This window comes from Trachurus trachurus (assembly GCF_905171665.1).
Source record: "Trachurus trachurus genome assembly, chromosome: 13".
Classification (NCBI taxonomy): Eukaryota; Metazoa; Chordata; class Actinopteri; order Carangiformes; family Carangidae; genus Trachurus; species Trachurus trachurus.
Genome location: NC_139892.1, coordinates 1,257,094 through 1,280,630, shown reverse-complemented (window position 1 = coordinate 1,280,630; position 23,537 = coordinate 1,257,094). Strand labels below are relative to the sequence as shown.

Genomic DNA, 23,537 nt, shown 5'->3' with positions numbered 1-23,537 from the left:
GGAGGTTGGCTCTTGGCTCCATAGACAGCAGTGTTTTCTATCTGTCTGTCTTTGCTGAAGTCTCTACAACTAGAGACGTTTGATCTCTGGAGGGTTCTACTGGGTTCTATTTGTTCTACTGGGTCTGACGGTGCGCTGGAATATCCCTTTAAAGGTTTTAGTTGTTGGGTCCAATGTCAGGACTCAATCTTCAGCCCAGTGTAAAGCACAACAAGAGAGTCACGGGCTGTGTTACCTGTTGTGACTGGTTATTGTTGTGATGTCATTGTCTGGTTACTGTTGTGATGTCATCGTCTGGTTCTGTTGTGATGTCATCGTCTGGTTCTATACGGAGGGACGTTTCACGGTCAGAGTAGCGCTCAGCAGCCCGTGGCGTTCACACACTCCAGCTCTCCAGAGGCAGAAGAAGAAGAAAACAATGAATGAACTCTTTTTTAAACGACATGACGTCATCTCATCAGCTGTGATGAGATGTCATGACAACATCTGTCTGAACATCAGGAAACGTCAACTGATGCTCTTCACAGGAGGCAGTCTGCTGCTCCTCCTCTCTGCTCCTCTTCTCTCCCTTCTGCTCCTCTCTCCTTTCTGTCCCTCCTCCTCTCTCTGTTCCTGTCCTCCTCTCTCCTCTTTGTTCCTCCTCATCATCCTGATCCTCTCTCCTCCTTTCTGCTCCTCCCCCTGCTCCTCCTCTCTCCTCCTCTTCCTCCTCCTCCTCTCTCTCCTCTCTGCTCCTCTCTTCTTTCTGTTCCTCCACCTCATCCTCCTCCTCTCTCTCCTTTCTGTTCTTCCTCCTCCTGTTCCTCTCTTCTCCTTCTCTCTCCTCCTCCTCTCTCTCCTCCTCCTCCTCCTCCTCTCTTCTCTCTCTTCCTCTCTCTCCTCCTCTTCCTCCTCCTCTCTCTCATCTCTCTCCTGCTCCTCCTCTCTCTCCTCCTTTCTCTCCTCTCTTCTCTTCTCTCCTCCTCCTCCTCCTCCTCCTCCTCCTCCTCCTCCTCTCTCCTTCTCCTCTCTGTTCCTCTCTCCTTTCTACTCCTCCTCTCTCAGAGTTGATGACTCTCAGTCTTTGCTCCTCCGCCGTCGCTCTGTGTTTCTGATGGATGAGAGCAGGAGCTGCACAGTCCAGCTAACTGGGTCACACACACACACACACACACACACACACACACACACACACACACACACACACACACACACACACACACACACACACACACACACACACACACACACACACACACACACACACATCCTCCTCAGTGTTACAGTGCGACCTGTTTCCTGCTGCAGCTCTGCTCCACCGCCATCTTCACTGACTCACTGTTTAGTTTAGCTACTGTACACCTAACAATGTGTTCGAAACATAGACTGTAAAAAGAATGGACGTAGCGTCCGTGACGTCACCCATTGGTTTGGGGGAGTCTGTTTTGTGCCGCTACTACGGGGGTTTGAACCACGCCATGTTGGATTTGACTTTCCATATTTGGAGCGGTGCGTTAGCCGGCCGAGGACCCGCCCACTGGCCTCGAAGCAGCGGTCTCCGGACCTGTCACTCAACGTTTCCGCGCCCTAATTGGCCAGAATTTTAAACCTAATAACAGTAAAACGGTAGAGATTTAAAAAAATTCACCCCCCTCAGAGTGCGTGCGGGGGTAGAAACTATCGGTTGAGACCAAAAAACGTAATGGTACCAGGCTTTTAACATGTTTATTGAGGATGTAAAGTCGGCTATTTTAACATGGGGGTCTATGGAGAGTTGCTCTCTTCCGGTACCAGCCCCCAGAGGAAGCCGGGGGGATTGCAGTTTTTTGAACGCGGAAGTGAGCTTCACTTCTCAGACCGACAACTGCCCCCTTGGTTCGAAATCATCCACTCATTCACTCACTCCCTCTCCACTACATCATCGGGAGGAGAATTCAGACACTACACGGTGACTCTCTGAACGTGGTTGCGTCAGCAGATGCGCCAGGTGTTGCTGTGACGGAAGCAGACGCGCCGAGAATCATGTAAACAAACCGGACAAATAAAAATAAAATAAGAAAAAACGACACTCGCAGGAACATTTGAGATTGAATGTGATTATGCGTGGTTGTGTTTCTCGGACAATAAAACTGTTGAAATATCGGAAGTTTGGTTTGGTCAACTACTGTTGTGTGTCCGGATTGTGAGCTGTGGCTATTAGCTTAGCTCGTTAGCTTGTATTTACTCCATATTCTACTACAGTTTCTTTATTAGATTGATTTAATGCTGCCTGTTATTGTTGGGATGCTGCTGCCCAACTCCTGCTCCTCGGGCAAACGGAGCGAAGGCAAATACGTCTGAGGAGTTTACTGGTAAATAACCTAAAGAAATCCTAGCTAACATGCTAATTAGCTTATTGCTCGTCTTCTCTGGCGAAACACGACCGCATTGCATCTTGGGATACGAGAGCAGAAAGTAGTGTACATCGCTTGTTCACTCAATTTTGCGGTGCATTGTGGGTGTTTTGTCGTCTACTACATAGTGGATGAAATTTATCGCGGAGAATTCAAACAACACTACAACATGGAGAACACACTATATAGTTAGAGCACTACATCCATAATAGGGGGCGATTTCGAACACAGCTAATGTGTGTGTCTCTGTGTGTGTGTGTGTGTGTGTGTGTGTGTGTCTGTGTCTGTTGTGTCTCTGTGTGCGTCAGGAGGGAACCACCGCGGCGTGTTTGCTCTGGGCCTGGTTCAGGGCGAGTGGAAGATGTACGTGAAGGGACCGCTGGACCGCGAGGAGAGGAACCTCTACACCATCAACGTCACCGCTAGCGACGGCCTCTTCGTCTCCCAGGCAACCGTGGAGATCACAGTGATCGACACCAACGACAACAGCCCTACCTGTGACCAGGTAAAAAGGGGGCGGGGCCAAGGGCAGCGCTCAACTGAGAGGACGCCAGTAGTGTTGTTGTTGTTGTTGGCGTCTAGTTTTAGTCACGTTGATGCTCTTTTTGTCTCGTCAAGTTTCAGTCGACTGAAACTCTGAGCATTTAGTTTTATTTTAGTCAGAATAACCCACGACTATTATAGTTTAGTGTTAGTCAATGATTTTAATCTCTTTCTAGTGATGTAATTCTATTTAACCCAGTCAATATATTAATTACCTAGTATAGTATAGATACAACCACATGTTTCTTTTAGTCAAACCCATTTCACAATTCAAACATGGTTGTCTTGTTATTATACTATTGTTACCTTATAGACCCAAGTAAACATCCATTCAGACTAGAAGATGCTTCTCAACATGTTTATTTTTAGTTCCCACACACTAGATTCAGCAGAAACCCACTTCACTCTCTCTCTAGGGACGAGGAGTTTGTATCTGGTTATAAAAAAGTCTCATATTATTGTGGATGAATCTACGTTACCCACTTGTTAATGGGCCCATTTTCGATCAATATATCGTTTTGTCTCTACCGTTATTTTGTTATTTTAATTAGTGGCGGAAATACTGGACGAGCCGACCAGTGTTTCTTTACTTTCGCTTTTGTGGACGCTGCCCGGCGAGTCATGAGAATAACGCCGCCGAATCGCCGTTTATGGTCGGAACTACGACGGTATCTGATCGTCTTCCAACATCTGACTTTAATTCTTGATGAATGAAAACATTCTTGGCAAGACGTCTGTCTTGCGCCGGTCCTATTCCTAATTCCTACCAGTTCAGTCAGTGTTACATTGGTAAACTGACATGAACATAATTTAACCCAGTTACTGTGTATTTACCTTTACTCTGGGCTACAAAGCAACATGGTTATCCTGTTCGTTCGGTGCGAGTTGACGACATGGTTCTGACATAATCTTTTTTGGAAAGTGACAGTATTTAGTAGGGCTGACCCGATTATCATATTTTGATAATCGAAGCTTCGCGGACATAAAATCGATTTTAATCGAAGCTTCGACGGCCGGGGGGTGCGCGATCGTAGCGGAAATAATGAAAGTAATGGCAAACAAACACTGCATATCTCCAAAATCAGGCAGGTTTCCAGGATGCCAAGTAGCCTATTCATTGTAATGTAACAATTGCCGATGAGAACCGGTGTCAAAAAGGAAGAAAAAAACAAAACAATCGATCACGGACTTCATGATCGATTTTCCATGGCAACGAACGAAGCTTCGAGGCTTCAATTTTTTTGGGTCAGCCCTAGTATTTAGGAACCTTTAAGATTAAATAATTGTGGCATTTAATACCACGATTAATTGTGAAACCAAGTGACATCCCCAGTCAGCAGTGATAGGGAGGTTAACTGTGTGTGTGTGTGTGTGTCTGTGTGTCTCTCTGTGTGTGTGCAGGCGGTGTACTCGGCCTCCGTCCCCGAGGACCTTCCCGTCCACAGCGTCCTGCTGAGGGTCGGAGCCTCGGACGCAGACGTGGGCGTCAGCGCCTGGATCCAGTTCTCCCTGCACGGCCCTGGATCCCAGGACTTCATCCTGGACCCGGACTCTGGTACTGACCCGGTTCTGCTGTAGAGTCGCATTCAATGGCATTTAAAGTGATAGTTCACCCAAAATTCAAATTTCACTCATTATCTCCTCCCCCTCATGTGGACTAAGGGCTGGGAGAAGTTTCAGAGTCCTCCGTGGCTTCTCTGAGTTACAGCAGGGCTCCGTGCAGCACTGCATGTCCATATGACGGTTGAGAACGGAGCTCACTTTTCTTCATCCAAAAAGACACACCAAAAAACATCCAAATACCTCCATAGTGCTCGTCTGTAATGTCCCTCTTGTATTGAAGCCCCGACATGAGAAATTGTTCCGAAAAAAATTAAATGAGTCTATATTTTAAGCTTGTTTGTAGCGGAAGCTCCCAGCACTGCTCTTCCTGGTCCGTCCGAATCTCGCGCGATTTGCGCCAGCGTCAGTGCGATTACTGACGCCGTGCTGCACGGAGCCCCGCTGTAACTCAGAGAAGCCACTGAGGACTCTGAAACTTCTCCCAGCCCTTAGTCCACATGAGGGGGAGTAGATAATGAGTGAAATTTGAATTTTGGGTGAACTATTCTTTTAATGACAGTACATCTGATACAGTCCTAAAATGACAACAAAAGAACAAAACACAAATATAAAGTTAAAAACTTCAATAATCCATTCATAATATCACTTTAATACGTATAACAAAGTAATCTAAAGATAATCTCCCACATTACCTCAAAACAATAAAACATCCAAGTCAACAGTCATAACCTTGATTTATAATTATATAAAAGTCCTTATTTCACCGTACAACTCCACCCGAAGAGCAAAACCGGCTTCACTGCAAAAACGCACATATCTTACCAAGAATATTTGTCTTATTTCTAGTCAAAACAAATCTCATTCTACTTAAAATAAGACTCATCACATTAAAAAGTAGCTTGTTTTTAGACACTTTTTACTTCTTTCAAGCAGATTTTCACTTGAAATAAGTAGAAAAATCTGATAGTGGGGCAAGTTTTTTCTTTCTTGCACAAAAAACTTGCTTTCACTGGCAGATTTTTCTACCAATTTCATGTGAAAATTAGTTTGAAACAAGTGAAAATGATCTAGAAACAAGTACATTTTTAGGTAAAGAGTTATTTTAAGTGGAAAGAGTTTAGTTTTGACTAGAAATTAGATATTTTGACAAGAAATAAGACAAATATTCTTGGAAAGATTTTGAGTTTTTGCAGTGTTCTGATTTTGGAGTTCAGAAACTTGTGGATGAACAAGAGTTGTCAGTTTCTTTCGTGATATGTTACTTTGTCTCCCGTGTCTTACCTGTGCAGGTGAGCTCAAGTCGTCTGTGATGCTGGACCACGAGACCACGCCCACCTACCGGCTGGTTGCCCAGGCGACGGACGGCGGGGGGCGGTGGTGCCGCGCCGAGATCCGACTGAAGGTGACGGACGTCAACGACAACCCGCCCCTCTTCACGCTGCCCCAGTACACGGCCAGTGTCTACGAGGACACGCCCACTAAGGCCCTGCTGACCCGCATCCAGGCCATCGACCCCGACCAAGGTACCAGGAAACTGATTTTCCTCAGAAAATAAAGACGTTGTTGAACTTTTTTTGTTGTGAAAGCGACATTTTGGTCAAAACAGAGTTTCTTATCAAGAATATTTATAGCTGTCCACAAGTTCAATCTCTGTACCATTGATGCTGGTGAGTACAGGACTAGGAGGGGTCTTTCTGAAGCGAATTAACATATCTTTAGTCTCATCTGCAAATTTGATGACATGTCTGTTGGGATGATTGCCAGATATAGAGTAAAGGAGAGAGACAGCAGCCTTGAGGAGACCCAGTAGAGGACAGCAGCTGGTTGGAGAAGGAACCATTTACCCTCACACACTGAGACTTCTCTCCCGGGATGACGACGGAGGTTGGCCGGCTGACAAGCTCTCTGGATGGGTGGTGTCTCTGTGACGAGCCGTTGATCTGCTCCACAGGTGGAGCTCACTTCTCCCAAAAACATCGGAGCAAACGTCTAAACAGCCGTCATTTTGGTGGCACATTGGAATTCACCCTTCAAACCGAGGGGTATGACAAGTTTCCCAGAATGCATCTTGCGGCAACCGGCAGCTGTTTTGTTTCTCGCTGTAGCGCTCTTATTACATCACTTTGTTAAGTTTTAATATTTTTTCATGCGATAAAGTAGCTGTTTAGATCCCCAATGTGAGGTGGGTTTATCCAAATGACGGCTGTTCAGACGTTTGCTCCCATGTTTTTGGGAGAAGTGAAGCTCCACCTGTGGAGCAGATCAACGGCTCGTCACAGAGACACCACCCATCCAGAGAGCTCGTCAGCCGGCCAACCTCCGCCGTCATCCCAGGAGAAAAGACGATCGCTAATTAACTTACCCACAGGTTTTTAGAGGTTTACCGGTGGGTAGTTACATTCTTTTTAGGAGATAAATGTTGGTCTCATTGATGAAATCTAACACCTGTATCAGTAGCATTAGTTAGTTTGAATGAAAAGTGAAGCTTCCTGTGTGTATTGGACAGAAGAGCAGCGCTGCCTCGGGGCTCTGGAGCCTACGGACAGAAACCACCACATTTACATGAAGTTAACATGGTTTTGAATACAGGATTTGTGGCTAAAGCTCGTCACATCTGCTTATGTGAAAGCCAGCAGAGACTACTGATGACGTATGTGACTGTTGAAGGGGTGTCCCAATTCGAATCCAAATTGCAGCTCCGTTTCAAGGGGATAAGGTTAAAGGGATAGTTCAACGTTTTGGCAAATTGGCCCATTGCCATAATCCCTATAGTCATAGCAGTAGGTTCATCACCTTTAATTGTCGGTGCAAGCTATTTTTAGAACGGCGGAGCAGAGCCGTGAGCTGCTCAGAGCTACGCTACGGAGGCTCATGGGATTTCTTGGTTTCCCTCATCAAACTCATCAAATACACAATCCAACAACTCCACAACGCTCTGGTGGACAAGTTGTGACCTGCACATTCACCACACTATGAGATAATAACACAACGTTACCAGACAGAGTTGTTTTAGAGGGAAATTCATGCAAAACCACTGATGCGCGTTGCTTTCAGGGGCAGTTTTTCATCAAGCAGTCTCTGTATTTTCCCTCTAAAACAACTGTCTGGTAACGTTGTGTTATTATCTCATAGCGTGGTGAATGTGCAGGTCACAACTTGTCCACCAGAGTGTTGTGGAGTTGTTGGAGTGTGTATTTGATGAGTTTGATGAGGGAAACCAAGAAATCCCATTAGATTAATCTAAACGGTGATATAGTGACATGAAAAATTAGATATAGAGAAACTCTCGTCCGTCACTATTGTTCTCATGCTGGTTTTCTACCCGGAATTAGTTGTAAACAACAAGGCGATTCATCATATCCACAAGTTTCCGAACGTCATCTATGGTCAAAACCGGAAGCCAGTTTTGCCGGTTTGGTGCAATTGTACGTTTACATTTCCATGGTTTTCAGTCGTTGTCATAGTTGCGGTAAACGCATGGATCTATTAACGCTGGCTTTTAACACGGATGTCACTTTGTGTGATATCCACTGTTAAAAGCTGGTGTGATGATCCATGCGTTATACAGATTTTCATTGGAGAAAAAAAAAAAAATCCATGCATTTACCGCGACTACCGAAACCATGGAAACGTAAACATAAAATTCCACCGGAAGAGCAAAACCGGCAAAACAGGCTAAGTTTTTGATGTTCGGATAAAAGGTGGATAGTTTCTCCTGTTGCTGACCTTTAACCTTTAACCTTTAACCCTTTCTCTTCCTCCTGGTCCTGGTTCTGCAGCTGGTCCGGGCCGGTCGGTGGTCTACTCCCTGGCGGACTCTGCCGGCGGCTCCTTCTCCATCGACGCGGCGTCCGGCGTGGTGGCGTTGGAGCGCGTGCTGGACCGCGAGGTGCAGCCGTCCTACACGGTGGCGGTGCGGGCGTCGGACCGGGGCTCGCCGCGGCCGCTGTCCTCGCTGGTCAACGTCACCGTCACCGTGCTGGACGTCAACGACAACCCGCCGGTGTTCGAGCGCCGCGACCAGCTGGCCACGGTGCCGGAGGACGTCGCCGTGGGAACCGAGGTGCTGCGCGTCCACGCCGCCAGCAAGGACATCGGCACCAACGCTGAGATCTCCTACAGCATCCGGTCTGGGAACCAGCACGGGAAGTTCCTCATCCACCCCGGCACCGGTCAGTCTCCATCTTTATCATCCTCTTCCTCCTCATCTTCATCTTCATCACCTTCATCTTTATCTTCATCTTCTTCATCCTCATCCTCATCCTCCTCATCTTCTTCTTCTTCTTCATATTCATCCTCCTCTTCATCATCTTCATCTTTATCTTCATCTTCATCTTTATCTTCATCTTCATCTTCTTCATCCTCATCCTCCTCCTCATCTTCTTCTTCTTCTTCTTCATCTTCATCTTCATCCTCCTCGTCTTCATCATTTTCATCATCTTCATCTTCTTCTTTATCCTCCTCTTCATCTTCATCCTCCTCTTCATCTTCATCCTCAACTTCATCTTCAGCTTCATCATCATCATCTTTATCTTCCTCCTCCTCCTCTTCTTCTTCATCTTCATCATCTTCATCTTCCTCATCCTCCTCTTCATCTTCTTCCTCTTCCTCTTCCTTCTCTTCATCTTCCTCCCCCTCTTCCTCCTCCTCCTCCTCCTCCTCGTCCTCATCATCTTCCTCCTCCTCATTATCATCTTCCTCCTCCTCTTCTTCTTCCTCCTCCTCTTCCTCCTCCTCTTCCTCCTCCTCCTCCTCTTCCTCCTCATCTTCCTCCTCCTCTCCCTCCTCTCTCCTCCTCCTCTCTGACCCAATGACATCACTATGACATCACTATGACATCATCCCTCCTCTCCAGGAGCGATCGTGGTGGCCCAGCTCCTGGACTACGAGTCCTGCAGGGACTACTTCCTGACGGTGGAGGCCCGTGATGGCGGCACGCCGCCGCTGAGCGCCGTCACCACCGTCAACATCAACCTGACGGACGTCAACGACAACGCGCCCATGTTCAGCCGCGACGTCTACAGCGCCGTGGTGTCGGAGGACGCCACCATCGGAGAGTCGGTGGTCCAGGTCAGTCCAGAGTCCGGGAGCAGGTTCGATTCCCTGAACACCAACAAGGCTGAAGATGACGATAATAGACCACACACTGCAAAACCCCAAAACTTTCCAAGAATATTTGTCTCATTTCTAGTCAAAACTAATCTCTTTCCACTTAAAATAAGACTTATCACCTAAAAATGAACTTGTTTTTAGATCATTTTCACTTGTTTCAAACTAATTTTCACTTGAAATAAGTAGAAAAATCTGATAGTGGAGCAAGTTTTTTGTGCTTGTAATAAGAAAGAAAAATCTATCTATCTATCTGTCTGTCTATCTGTCTGTCTGTCTGTCTGTCTGTCTGTCTGTCTGTCTGTCTGTCTGTCTGTCTGTCTATCTATCTCTTTCAAACCCTCTGTCTCTTTTTTCTCTCTTTTTCTTCTTTCTTTCTTTCTTTCTTCTACCCCCTTCATCTGTATTTTACAGTAACTTCTTTCTTTCGTTCCCTCTCTTTCTCTATCCATCTACCTCTTTCTATCTATCACCCCCCTCTCTTTTTCTTCTTTCTTTCTTTCTTTCTTTCTTTCTTCTACCCTATTTCTGTTTTTTTACTTCTTTCTTTCTACTCCCTTTCTCTTTCTTTTTACTTCCATTCTTCTTTCTTTGTTTCTACCCCATTTCTTTCTTTCTTTCTTTCTTTCTTTCTTTCTTTCTTTCTTTCTTTCTTTCTTTCTTTCTTTCTTTCTTTCTTTCTTTCACCCATAGAAAGACATTCGTCTCTCAGTTTTGAAGTTTTATGTTTTAGCTTTAGCCTTTTTCAATATTGCCTAAGCAGTTTCTTCTGCTAACTCAGCATTGTTTTAACAATTTTTTCAGCTCATTCAGCAATAGCGTTCAGCTGCTTTCAGCATTCACACGCATTTTCTTCAGGAAATGCTATCTTTTTCTAGTTTCAAACTAATTTTTAATTGAAATAAGTAGAAAAATCTGCCAGTTTCAGTGCTTGTAATAAGGAAGAAAAACTTTCTCCACTATCAGATTTTTCTACTTATTTCAAGTGAAAATCTGCTTGAAAGAAGTAAAGAGTGTCTAAAAACAAGCTACTTTTTAGTGTGATTAGTCTTATTCTAAGTAGAATGAGATTAGTTTTGACTAGAAATAAGACAAATATTCTTGGTTAGAGTTTGAGTTTTTGTGGAGTTAATAACAGATCACTGGTTTCAGCTTCACATCAGTTCAGTTTATTAACGACTCATGAAACCGACTGAGAACAAAACAGGAACAAAGAATAAACATTCATTAACCTGCTGTGTCTGTGTGTGTGTCTGTGTGTGTGTCTTCAGCTGGTAGCGGAGGACGTGGACAGTCAGATGAACGGAGACATCCTCTACTCCATCGTCAACGGAGACCGAGACAACCAGTTCTTCATCGACCCGCTCAGCGGCGTCATCAAGGTCAACAAGCAGCTGGACAGAGAGACGGTCAGGACACACACACACACACACACACACACACGCACACACACACACACACAGTTTATTTAAGAATCATATGACTAGTTAATGCAGAACATGAACATGGTGTTGAGTGTCAGGTTGTAACTGATCCAGGACCAGAGATGTCCATCATCATAGGTGTTTTATGACCTCTGCCAATAATCTGACTAATTCTCGTAAGCGAAGAATCTCAGATGTGTTTGTACGTATACAGCAGCTACCATAATAATAATAATAACTTTATTTATATAGCACCTTTAAAAACACAAGTTTACAAAGTGCTTCACAAAACAATATAGAAGAGACAAGTTACAAATGCCATAAAACCATAAGAGGTGGACCGCCTAAGCGATACAGCAACAACACAGGCAATACAAGAACCCAACAACAGATTGAGACCGACTCAAATTAGAGTGCAGGATGCAGTTAAAAATAAATAAAAAGGGGGGGTATAAAAACAAATACCGTAGAATGAGATAGACAGATAGATAGATAGACTCTTATTGTTGTCATTGTGCAAGCACAACGAAATTGGTCGCAATCCCAGGTGCAAAAGTATAAATACAGCAGCAATGGACAATAAATTAAAAACAATAAATTAAAAACTCAAAAAAAAAAAAAGTATCCCACAAACATACACACACCATAGCCTACATATTGCACCTTTTACTTGGCATTTAGGGCAGCATCGGCTCTTGGGTAAAAACTGTACTTTAATCTGTTCGTTTTTGCTTTAAGAGTTAGCATCTTCTAGCACAGTTAGCATCGTTTAGCCCAGTTAGCCTGTCTTAGCGTTAGCCACTGGGCCGTTGTGCTGGCAGCGTTCTGAGGCCTCGACCTCTGTTTTCTCTCTCGTCCTCTGAGGAGCTGGAAGACACAACGTTCATATTCTGATCATCAAGTATTCATGAGAGCAGGAGACGAGCTGTCAGAGAGGGAGAGAGAGCAGGGATCAAAGCTTCAGGCTGATGAAAGTGTGTTTAGGGTTATCACACAGTGAGCAGCAGCTTCCTGTGTGTGTGTGTGTGTGTGTTTTTGCCCCCCCATCAGCTGGTCAGAGCTGTTTATTTCCTGTGTTGCTGCTGTTTCTGCTTCATTAACTCTTTATTATAAAACAAGAACAATATCCTGCAGCTGTGTGTCTGTGTCTGTGTGTGTGTCTCTGTGTGTGTGTGTGTGTGTGTGTGTGTGTGTGTGTGTGTGTGTGTGTGTGTGTGTTTGTTTGTTGGTATTCTGGGCTGGATCAGGTTCAGCTCTTGCACTGTGGTGACCATGGTAACAGGTCTCCTAATCCACAAGTTTCCGAATGTCATCTATGGTCAAAACCCGGAAGCCGTTTTTTGCATTTCCTGTGGAATTGTTGTACGTTTACGTTTCCATGGTTTTCAGTCGTTGTCATAGTTGCGGTAAACGCATGGATCTATCAACGCTGGCTTTTAACACGGATGTTAGTTTGTGTGATATCCACTGTTAGAAGCTGGTGTGATGATCCATGCGTTTTACAGATTTTCATTGGAAAAAAAAAATCCATGCATTTACCGCGACTACCGAAACCATGGAAACGTAAACATAAAATTCTACCACAAGAGCAAAAACTGGCTTTTTTTTTTTAGAAATTTTACCAGTTTCTTCTCAATTTTTCTTTTTTACTTGTTATTATTTTGTTCAAGAAATTTTTGTCCCTTTTTTTGCAAGAGAAATTTTCTAAAATTTTTTGCAAAATCTTACCACTTTTTTTTCTTTTTCTAGAATTCTTTTGAGAAATTTTACCAGTTTTTTCTCAATTTTTTAAAAACATTTTTCCTTTTTTATTTGAAATTTTACCACTTCTTTCTAAAAAAAATCTTAAACTTTTTTTTTTTTTTAATCTTACCACTTTTTTCTAGAAATGTTTCAACTTTTTTTGAGAAATTGTACCACTTTTTTCCTGAAACTTCTCTATAATCTTTCAAAAATGTACGCCTAATTTAAACGTACTTTGTGTCAGTTTTGGGTCCTTGATATAAAAAGTTTGAGAACCACCGGTCTATGTGATACAAGTATGAACAGTTTACCCACTAAATAAAATTAGACTAACCCCCCCCCCCCCCTGTGTCCAGGTGCCCAGCTACTCTCTGGCGCTCCGGGCTCTGGACAGCGGCGTTCCGGCCATGTCCTCCACCGTCATGGTCAACATCGATGTGTCCGACATCAACGACAACCCGCCCACCTTCTCCCCCGCCAACCTCACCACCGTCATACAGGTAAACGCCACCACACACACACACACACAACCGTGGTCATGTAGCATCGCTGGTTCGAGTCCCCGGGTCACATGACGGGGACGCTGCTCCAGAGCTTCTTATTGGCCGTCTCTGCTTCTGCTTCTGCTTCTGCTTCTCTGACTGGATCCGTGTCTCTGTTGTTAAAGCAGGTGTGTGTGATGCTGCGTTCGAGACGACTCGTAACTCTGAATCTCACATTGAAAACTCAGAGTTCAAATCATTGGAGACGAAACGCGGCCAGAATGACCACAAACATGTCGGACTGGAACATTACATTCAAAGAGTTTCACGTAGCGAAGGCACAAACTCTTAAAGGGACAACCAGGAGTTTGTATTTGGTTCTAAAAGAGTCTCATATTAATGTGGATGAATCTACGTTACCACTTGTTAACCGTTAACCGTACCAATGTAGTGAAAACACTTCGCTTTCCAAAACTCCTCGTAGATACTTTAAAAAAAGAGAACGTGTTAATGTATTTTGACATTTAAATGCATTTGAATCGATGTTTTACCGTTGATGCTGACGTGGTTCCGTGTTGTTGGGCAAGTGTTGGGCACGGTACTTTGAAAAAGTAATTAGTTGTAGTTACTAGTTACTTTACCCAAAAAATAACTGAGTTACTACTTGATAAAAGTAACTAATTACCAGGAAAAGTAATAATAATTCTAATTTGTCTTTGGCTTCACAAAAGCACACAGTAAATAAATAACACAACATTCAATACACAACAATACAAAGTGAAGCACGTGGTTCTGAAATCTGGAACGTGTTCATGAATTTAGTAATGTAATCCCATTCAGTAGGAAATACTTTTTATAGATATTCTTATTTGCTATAGCAGCTCTATAGCGCCTTCCTGAGGGGATAAATAAACCTCCTGTTTATCTGGAACTAACTAATTCACTCTGTATCCCTCCGCCTGTGTGGAGGATTTGGTTTGTTCCTGATGAACACCTTTTTTCTGACCAGTTGATGGACTGGAATCACATGTGTATATTTATTTATTTATTTAAAGGGATCCCCATTAGCTGATGCCAATGGCACAAGCCATTGCCAGGTACCATACATCGAAAAGAGAAAAAACATATCATATTTTCAATATCATCTCAGTCAAATAGACATCTTAATACATGGTGTTTGCAGTAATACTTACAACAGCACATTGGTGCTGTGAAATCTTACATTTTACGCCTCACATTTGATTGCATTTAAACAAGTTGGTAGTCGTCTTAATATCAGTCATTCATTTAACAGGAACAAAACAGACAGGACGAAACAGGGAGAAGATATTATACTTGCCAGACTGGATTATTGCTCAGCTGTTAAATAGTGCATTCTTAGATGGTGTTTGAATGAGGACTTGCTGTTAGATTGTCGTCTATGGAGGGGCAGTTATTCCAAAGCTTGATGGCACGAAAGATAACTGTCCTAAAGATAACGTCCTACAGTTTAGCAGGTGTGTTATTATTTAGTGACGGGACTTGTTGAGTCGAGTAACGGAGCGTTTTATTGTCAGTAACTGTAACAGTGTTTTAACTGAGTGACAGTAACTTTTTGGATTACTGTTACTGAAAAAAGTAGCGCTGTTAGTTAGTAACACTGTTATTTTATAGCGCCGTTATTCCCATCGCTGTTGTTGTGTGACGTCAGACAACTCATTCTCAGAGAAGTCGACTTCTCTGAGTGGGAGTTCCGACATGAGGTGGCGTTCTTTCTTTTTCAAGTCGTGGTCGTAAAGATCCGAGTTCCAAGTCGTCTTGAACGCAGCATTCGTTCTGCTCTGGCTGCGTAGCCCAGAGGAGACTTCCCTCAGCAGCTCAACCCTCAGAGACGTCCTCATAATGCGTCTTGTCGTGTTGGCTCCTCCCCCCTCAGGAAAACAAGCCAATCGGCACCAGCATCCTGCAGCTGTCCGTGGTCGACCAGGACTCCTCCCACAACGGCCCGCCCTTCCAGTTCCGCATCCTGGCGGGAAACGAGGGCGGAGAGTTCCTGCTGGAGAAGGACGGGACTCTGGTGGCCAATCAGGTGTTCAGGAGAGACCTGGCCACGGAATACGTCGTCCAGATCCAGGTGCAGCCAATCAGCTGTTCACGCCGCCGACCACTGTCACATGTCCACAACAACAACTACACTGCAAAAACACAAAACCTTCCCAAGAATATTTGTCTTATTACTTGTCAAAATGTCTCATTTCTAGTCAAAACTAATCTCTTTCCACTTAAAATAAGACTCATCACCTAAAAATGAACTTGTTTTTAGATCATTTTCACTTGTTTCAAACAAATTTTCACTTGAAATATAGAAAAATCTGCCAGTGAAAGCAAGTTTTTTGTGCTTGTAATAAGAAAGAACAACTTGCTCCACAATCAGATTTTTCTACTTATTTCAAGTGAAAGGTAGTTTGAAACAAGTTAAAATGATCTAAAAACAAGTTCATTTTTAGGTGATGAATCTTATTTTAAGTGGAATGAGATTTGTTTTGACTAGAAATGAGACAAATATTCTTGGTGCGATATTTGAGTTTTTGCAGTGCAGCTGTCAATCACCTGCTGTGTGTGTCTGAGTGAAGCAGCTGCACAGTGACAGAACAAGCAGGCTTTTATTGTGAAAGTCTCTTCCTGTGTTTTCAGGATTGAAGACAGTAGAAGAGAATAGAAGACAGACAGACACAGTTTGTTGTTGCACAGCTGTGAAACACAAAGACACAGAACAAACAGAATCTCTCTGCTGCGTCTGGAGCTTCAGAAACGTGATGAATAATATAATATCATGTGTTTTATAATTAACACAAGTATACAGTGTGTTAACCAGCAGAAATGGTTCCTGAACTGATCCAGGAGCAGCAGGAGCCTCTGGTGGCGAAAGTCCGCTAATGTCTGTGAATACGAAGCCTGAAAACCAAACAAGTTCATTGAGGCTCAGAGTTCAAAGTCACAGAATAGAACAGAACGACTGAACTGTCTCTGCAACAAGCAGAAAGAAACTGAGACGTCCATCCTCCAAAGATTTTTAAAACAGTTTGATTGTCATGTTCTATTCCATATAACAAGACATACAATCACTAGACAACAGAAACTAAAAAGAAGACCAAAAACAACCGCTTTTTTTGTTTTGTTTTTTCATGTTAAGTTGTCATTTTCAAGGCCAGACCGTAGCTGGACTGGTCTGTAGAAGAAAAGCTAAGGGGAGATGTAGCAGTTTCATACCTTAGTTATGACTTTTTCCACCTCTAAAGCCGTGTTTCCACTGCAGGAGTTCCTGGTAAAGGGAGGGGGTAGGAACTTCTACAGGAACCGTCCTCTCACTCGGCCCTCTCAGTGGCCGTGTTTCCACTGCAGAGTCGGACCCCGCGGTGACGTCAATAGTTTCGATCGCAGCTTAATCGCTGTGCGACAGTTTGGACCGTGACGTCACCCAGGCAGGTCACAAGCACATGCACACAAATCATAACAACAACGGAGAAGAAGGATGGAAGAAGCTGAGGTGGTAGCCGCGTTTCTGGTTTGTGTGTTTGTGCGCATGGCGGCTGATTGTAATCCTGCTTGAGTTTTTTTTTTTTTTTTTCAACTTTTCACGGCATTGTTTTGCGGCGTGATGGATCCCCAGTGTGTCGAGGTGCGCTGATATTTTCATTTCGCCGCGATGACTCAAACCCTCTGAATCTCCTCGGTGCCATAGACTACAATCAATGTCTGCACCTCACCGTCGCTCCATTTGTCGTACATCTTCCTGCTGTTTTCTTGTTGTTTACAGCGGTGTCTGCTAGGCTAATGCTCCCCTTCTGCTCCCCCTTTTAAAAATGCCGGTTGTTTTGGTGCTTTCTGGTAGCGTCAGAGCCTGCTCTAGCTTTAGCCAATCAGTGCCGGGTTAACCTCGAGCCCCACCCAGGAACTTTTCAGGGCCGAACGGAGTACCTACCCTGGAGTAGGTACTCCGTTGGCCCCCGTAAAAGTTCCTGTAAATGGCCCTGTGGGGGAGGTTCCTGCAGTGGAAACACGCACCAACGGGGCTGGCCCCGTAAAACTACCCCGAAGTTCCTGCAGTGGAAACACGCCTTATCTCCAGATATGTTGGGACGGACTCCCATCAAACTGCACAACTGCACTTTAGTGTGATACTGTCAGGCTCATTGCCTAGAAAACGACAACATCTGGTGTCAAAATATGAAAAGAACTGTGTTTTTGGTCTGATTTTTCATTTCTGTTGGCGAGAAATTTTATTTTTTGTTAGATTTTAGATTTTTAGAAAACGTTATTGTCTCGCCAAGGCAGGAAATTCATCTTTGGTCTCACTTACATAGGAAAAACAGACGCTTGCCAGCAAGACTTACATGAGTCAAAACAAATCAACCATGATCACATAATAAAAATAACTAGAAAATTTCCTCTCGGGAAATTTTGAATGGGCCACGGGAGCTACTGCGGGTTGTGCCATCTCTGTCGACATGGGAATCAAACCCACGATCTTAAGGTCAAGACAGAGCTGATCAGACAGACACATGATCATCTTTCTATAAGCACTGATATGGAGGAGCTGTATCACATTAGGTTAACTGTGTGTGTGTGTGTGTGTGTGTGTGTGTGTGTGTGTGTGTGTGTGTGTGTGTGTGTGTGTGTGTGTGAGTGTGTGTGTGTGTGTGTGTGTAACTGTAATCACATGAAGCTGGCTCTAGAGTCTGTGTGTGTGTGTGTGTGACTGACTTGACACATAGTTAGTTAGTAGCTGCATCCTGTGTCAGTCTGATTTAGCTGTGTCTCTGTTTATAAACATTTAAACGAGCGCCATGTGGATTGTTTATGAAGTTAACGAGCTCTGGCCTGAGGATCAAAGAGGTTACCACGGCAACTCCAGGTGGTTACCACGGCGATAGGGGCCCCCGCAGGCTGAGACAGACAGAAACGTGGAGAAAAAGAGCCATTTTCTGCCTCTGCACCGGGCTCACATTTAGGCTTAGCCTGACAAAACGGTAACTCCTATCAGAACAAAACACAGATCAACGTTGCTCTAAGGACTTACTGAAACTTTTGGTACGATTTGGTGTTTCTACAGTAAATATTTTGGCGACGCTGGCAGTTATAAAACATCAGGCCGTTCTGCTTCTCTCAGAAAATATTTGTATTGGACTCAATGAGGAGCAGAGACAGACGTGGCCGCACTTAGAGGCTCAGAGTTTAAATTCTGTAAGTCTCTCTGATATTTTGAGCAGATGATGAGTGACAGGACAAGTTTGTCTTACAAATTCTGAAAAAATTATGTGTATAGACTGTAAATTGTGGCCGGGCCGAGTTTGGAAAGAGAAAAAATCTGGAGTTTTTCTGGCATTTCTCCCACTCTAACCGATGATGTCACGCACTCTGACACGAACATTCCGTCCAATACACACCCATTATAATCTCATAATTTCTCCAAAAATGATCATGGTCATTGATCAGGGATTGATCAAAAACTATATGACCTATCAAAACGTGGAGTAATACGACAATACACAAGACTTGTGTCTACCGTTTAAAGTTTAAATGGAGTCTCTAGGTGAAAGTATGCCTGAGCAGTAGACGTTTGTTAAACTCCAATGATTGGTCTTTTTCGCTCTTTTTTTTTCGCCCGTCCCATTGACTTACATGCAAAATTTTGCGTAGTTTTTCGCGACTTACGTCGCGAAAAATTCATAAACTGTTGATAAAAGTAATAGCATAGCGATCCCGATCAAGACGCACGTTTTGATATATAATATGTCCTGCAACTCTTCGAGTTGCAGGACTAGTCGCGAATCGAAAAAGCGTCCGGAAGATGAAAAATAACTAGAAAAAGCATTTCCAAGAATGGAAATGGTGTGACTGCTGATAGCAACTGAACGCTGTTGCAGAATTAGCAAATAGTGCAAGCAGTGATCACCATACAAATTTTTTACCAAGGTCGGAATCAAACCCACAACCTCATGGTCATTAGACTTCCACTCTGCCTCTAGGCCACGGTGCACACACAGTTAACACCAAGAAAGCTTGAGAGTCAAGCTTGAATGACTTAGAATGAAAATTTCTGTGAATTTCAGGCTGAGAGCAGCAGTTTCAACATGAAGCAAGTTATCAGAAGTCAACAGAGGACAACTGGGAAAATAATGCACTATAATTGTTGTTGAGGCAAGATTTGAACCAGCAACCTTCAGGTCTCCAGACCAGCAAGCTAACCACTAGGCTACAGACAGAGACAGTATGTGAGGGGTAAAGAAAACCTTTGATACAATGAGCTTTATACTATGAGGAATCAAAGACTGTCCAATGACAGCTGAATAATTGGAATCAAAAGTCAAGCAATGATGTGAAATGACTAAGGCAGGAATCGAACCCATGACCATATGATCACTAAACCTTTACTCTGCCACTCGGCTACAGAGAGCACACTGCTTTCAAGACTGTTGTCATTCATTGTAATGTGATGATGTGCTGCAAACTGGTATGAGTAATCAAGGAGATAACAAACACCTGTGACCAATTGAAGGCGGGGGAGGAGAGCAGAATTCAACATAACATAACAAGAGTTCTTCCCTTGGATTCGAACCAGTGACCTTAGGGTTGGGAAGCGGCCACCCTAACCCCTACACTACAGTGGAGTTGTCAAGAAGACTGTTGTCTGTTAATGATCTGCACACTGTCAACATCTAAAAAGTTAAATATTTGAAAAAGTATAAATAGTTAAAAAGAGAAAAGTAATGCCAATAAAGTTCAAAAAAAGCTGCACGTTTTGATATATGAATTGTTGAAATAGCACAAAGTATGAAGGACTAGAAGAAGACCGTAAAAAGGCGGAAGAAAATGGCCAAACAGAAGAACAATAGTGTGACTGCTTCAGCAGTCACACTAATAAAAACTAGGAAAAAATCCACACAATAACAGTAGTGCCCGGGCTTCGCCCGGGCACTGGTCCCTGCAGCTATTTCATAGCTGTTGGGACCAGTGCCCGGTGCGATTGCCCGTGGCCCTAATTAAAAAACAAACATACATACAGTTAACAACCGCACTTCATGATCCCCTTTACTGTGTCTTATTGATTATAGAAATGGCATTGGGGATAAAGGAGCCCTTGTAGATCTTTTTCTTTGCCAGAGGCACTCTATAACGCCGCCCTGAGGGGGGGAGTAGTTCAAATTCACTATGTAGGGGGTGAGTCTCATCTCTGATTATTGACAGGGTTATATGAAATAGAACATGAAAATCTAACTGTTTTGAAAATTTAGTTAATTGCTCTTTGACACTCAAAAAGAAGAATGCTTTGTGTTTCAATTTCCCTTTTTTTCATTTCAAAATGAAAATCAAATAAACGAATAGTTTTCTGTTTTTTAATTCCTATTCATCAAAAGATCAAAAGATCCACTGACCCAACAAGCTCACTGGTTTCACATTCAGTAAATATAAATATACAACTCTATAGGACGAATCGCCTTGTTGTTTACAACTACTTCCGGGTAGAAAACCAGCATTCGAATAATAGTGACGGACGAGAGTTTCGCTTTATAGGCTATATCTAATTTTTCATATCACTATGTCACCGTTTAGACTAATCTGATGATTGTAAAGTCTATAAAACCAATGATTGGACAAACATTACTATTTCTGTGTGCACATTTTTGTGATTAGTCATGGTTATCATAGATTAGCTGGGCTAACGGTTAGCTACCTGTTTAACTTTAATAACTCAGTGACTCAACCGTCCATAAAAAAAAATCTCCAGCGGATATCTGAGTTACAACATGACTGAGCTAACTGGAGTAGTTTCGTGTCGTGTCGGACAACGGGAGGGTTTTAACAGCTGACGTCCTGATGTTAGTTTAGCTACTGCCGTTAGCTTAGCTACCGACGTAGCTTAGCTACCGCTGTTAGCTGTCCATGTCAGCTGAGCCACTGATGCTTTCTAGACACTGTGATTCCCCCAAACTGAATAAATACAACACATAGCAACACAAAACACACACACAGAAATAGTAATGTTTCTTCAACCATTTCAGATTTGTCTAAACGGTGATAGGGCGTGAAAAATATGATATATAGCTAAACTCTTATTCGTTACTATTGATCTCATTCAAATTACGTGCTGGTTTTCTACCCGGAAGTAGAATGTAAACAACAAGGCGATTCGGTCTATTACTGCACAATTTATGTCAGAGTGAGTGTCAGTTAGAGTCAGTTAGAGTGATGATGTCATCAGTCGCTGTCACTAAGCAACCAAACCAGCAACAAGAAACGAGATCGTCTCAGACTTTCTCTTCTGATGATCTTGTTTCTCTATCAGTCAATAATCAATAATCACCTGTGATGAGTCTCGTCGTCATGTGACCATCTGCCCCCCCCCCCCCCCCCCCCCCAGGTGACGGACTCGGGGAAGCCCCGCCTCTCGTCCTCCTCCACGCTGACGGTGCGAGTCATCGAGGAGAGTCTCCACCGGCCGGTGGCGCTGCCGCTGGAGGTCCACATCATCACCATGGAGGACGAGTTCCCCGGTGGCGTGATCGGCCAGCTGCACGCCACCGACGCCGACCCCTACGACGCGCTGACCTTCGGCCACGCCCCCCCGGCGCAGCGCAGCCTCTTCAAGATCAGCCCCCGCGACGGCAAGATCATCGCGCTGGGCGGGCTGGACGCCGGCCGCTACTCGCTCAACGCCAGCGTCAGCGACGGCCGCTTCGCCGTGCCCGTGCCCGTGAGCGTGCACGTGGAGCAGGCCACGCCGGAGATGCTGCGCGAGGCGGTGACGGTGCGCTTCGAGAGCGTGGCGCCGCGGGACTTCGTGGCGCTGCACCTGAAGAGCGTGCTGAAGGTGCTGCGGGCGGCGGCGGCATCGCAGCAGCAGGACGCGCTGCACCTGCTCAGCCTGCAGCCGGTCGGCGGCACGCAGCAGCTGGACATGCTGGTCGCCGTGGAGACGGCGGGCGGCGGCGGCGGCGGCTACTACAAGGCGGCCTACCTGACCCAGAAGCTGAGCGCGTCGCGGCGGCAGCTGGAAGAGGTGCTGCGTGTGTCGGCCATCTTGGATAAGAACTGCTCGGGGCTGGAGTGCCGCGGCGCGCAGTGCGAGCAGAGCATCGTCCTCGACTCGCACAACCTGGCGACCTACAGCACGCCACGGCTCAGCTTCGTGTCGCCACGCTTCCACCGCACCTCGCGCTGCACCTGCAACGGTCTGTCACACACACACACACACACACACACACACACACACACACACACACACACACACACACACACACACACACACACACACACACATTAACACGTGTTGTATATTAACATTTCTGATTTCCATCTGATGAACGTTAAGCTTGAAGAGAAGATGTTTACATGTTAGTCTGTATAGAACCAATCTCCTTGTTGTTTACAATTACTTCCTGGTAGAAAACCAGCATGAGAACAATAGTGACAGACGACAGTTTTTCTATATTTATCTCATTTTTCACGTCACTATATCACCGTTTAGACTAATCTGGTGTTTGTAAAGTTTATAAAACCAATGATTGGACAAACATTACTATTTCTGTGTGCACATTTTTGTAATTAGTCATGGTTATCAGAGATTAGCCGGGCTAACGGTTAGCTACCTGTTTAACTTTAATAACTCAGTGACTCAATAAACTCTCCATGGAAAAATATTTTTTTATTATTATAGCTAACTGGAGTAGTTTCATGTCGTGTCCGACAACGGGAGGGTTTTAACAGCTGACGTCCTGCTCTCTGCTACTGCCGTTAGCTTAGCTGCTGCCGTTAGCTTAGCTTCTGCTGTTAGCTTAGCTACCGTTAGCTGTCCCTGTCAGCTGAGCCACTGATGCTTTCTAGACACTATGATTCCCCCAAACTGATACAAATAGCAACACAAAACACAGAAATAGTAATGTTTCTTCAATCATTTCAGATTTGTCTAAACGGTGATAGGGCGTGAAAAATATAATATATAGATGAACTCTCGTTCGTTACTACTGTTCTCATTCAAATTACTTGCTGGTTTTCTACCCGGAAGTAGTTGTAAACAACAAGGAGATTCTGCCTATATGGGTGGGGCTTTGTTGTGACATCACAAAGTGACAGGAAGTCCTGACGGCTGGTTTTAAGGCTCAGTTTCTGAATACAGGCTGTGTTCATTTCTCTGTGGACTGAGGCTTTGATACTTTCACAGTATTAATATAGAACCTAGAGCTGCTTTATAATCACACTACACATGGACATCTACCTTTATACTGTATGGAGCTTTAATACAAACATCTACCTTTATACTG

General features: G+C 44.2%; 2 protein-coding genes across 3 annotated transcripts in view; both read left to right on the top strand.

The window, feature by feature from the left end:
* Positions 1–23,537, top strand: part of LOC310995737 (protein NLRC3-like) — a gene marked incomplete at its 3' end in the record, with an annotated part of 491,970 nt that overhangs the window by 305,269 nt on the left and 163,164 nt on the right. The gene's annotated exons all lie outside the window — the stretch shown is intronic.
* fat3a (FAT atypical cadherin 3a) overlaps positions 1–23,537 on the top strand; it is a gene marked incomplete at both ends in the record, with an annotated part of 87,065 nt that overhangs the window by 37,961 nt on the left and 25,567 nt on the right. For both annotated transcript variants that reach the window (XM_083985308.1, XM_083985307.1), the window contains 9 exons: positions 2,681–2,877; positions 4,317–4,470; positions 5,768–6,001; positions 8,258–8,650; positions 9,334–9,548; positions 10,859–10,996; positions 13,111–13,254; positions 15,152–15,349; positions 21,638–22,448. In XM_083985308.1, the coding sequence (XP_083841434.1) occupies positions 2,681–2,877; positions 4,317–4,470; positions 5,768–6,001; positions 8,258–8,650; positions 9,334–9,548; positions 10,859–10,996; positions 13,111–13,254; positions 15,152–15,349; positions 21,638–22,448 (2,484 nt within the window). The remainder of the gene's footprint in view (positions 1–2,680; positions 2,878–4,316; positions 4,471–5,767; positions 6,002–8,257; positions 8,651–9,333; positions 9,549–10,858; positions 10,997–13,110; positions 13,255–15,151; positions 15,350–21,637; positions 22,449–23,537) is intronic.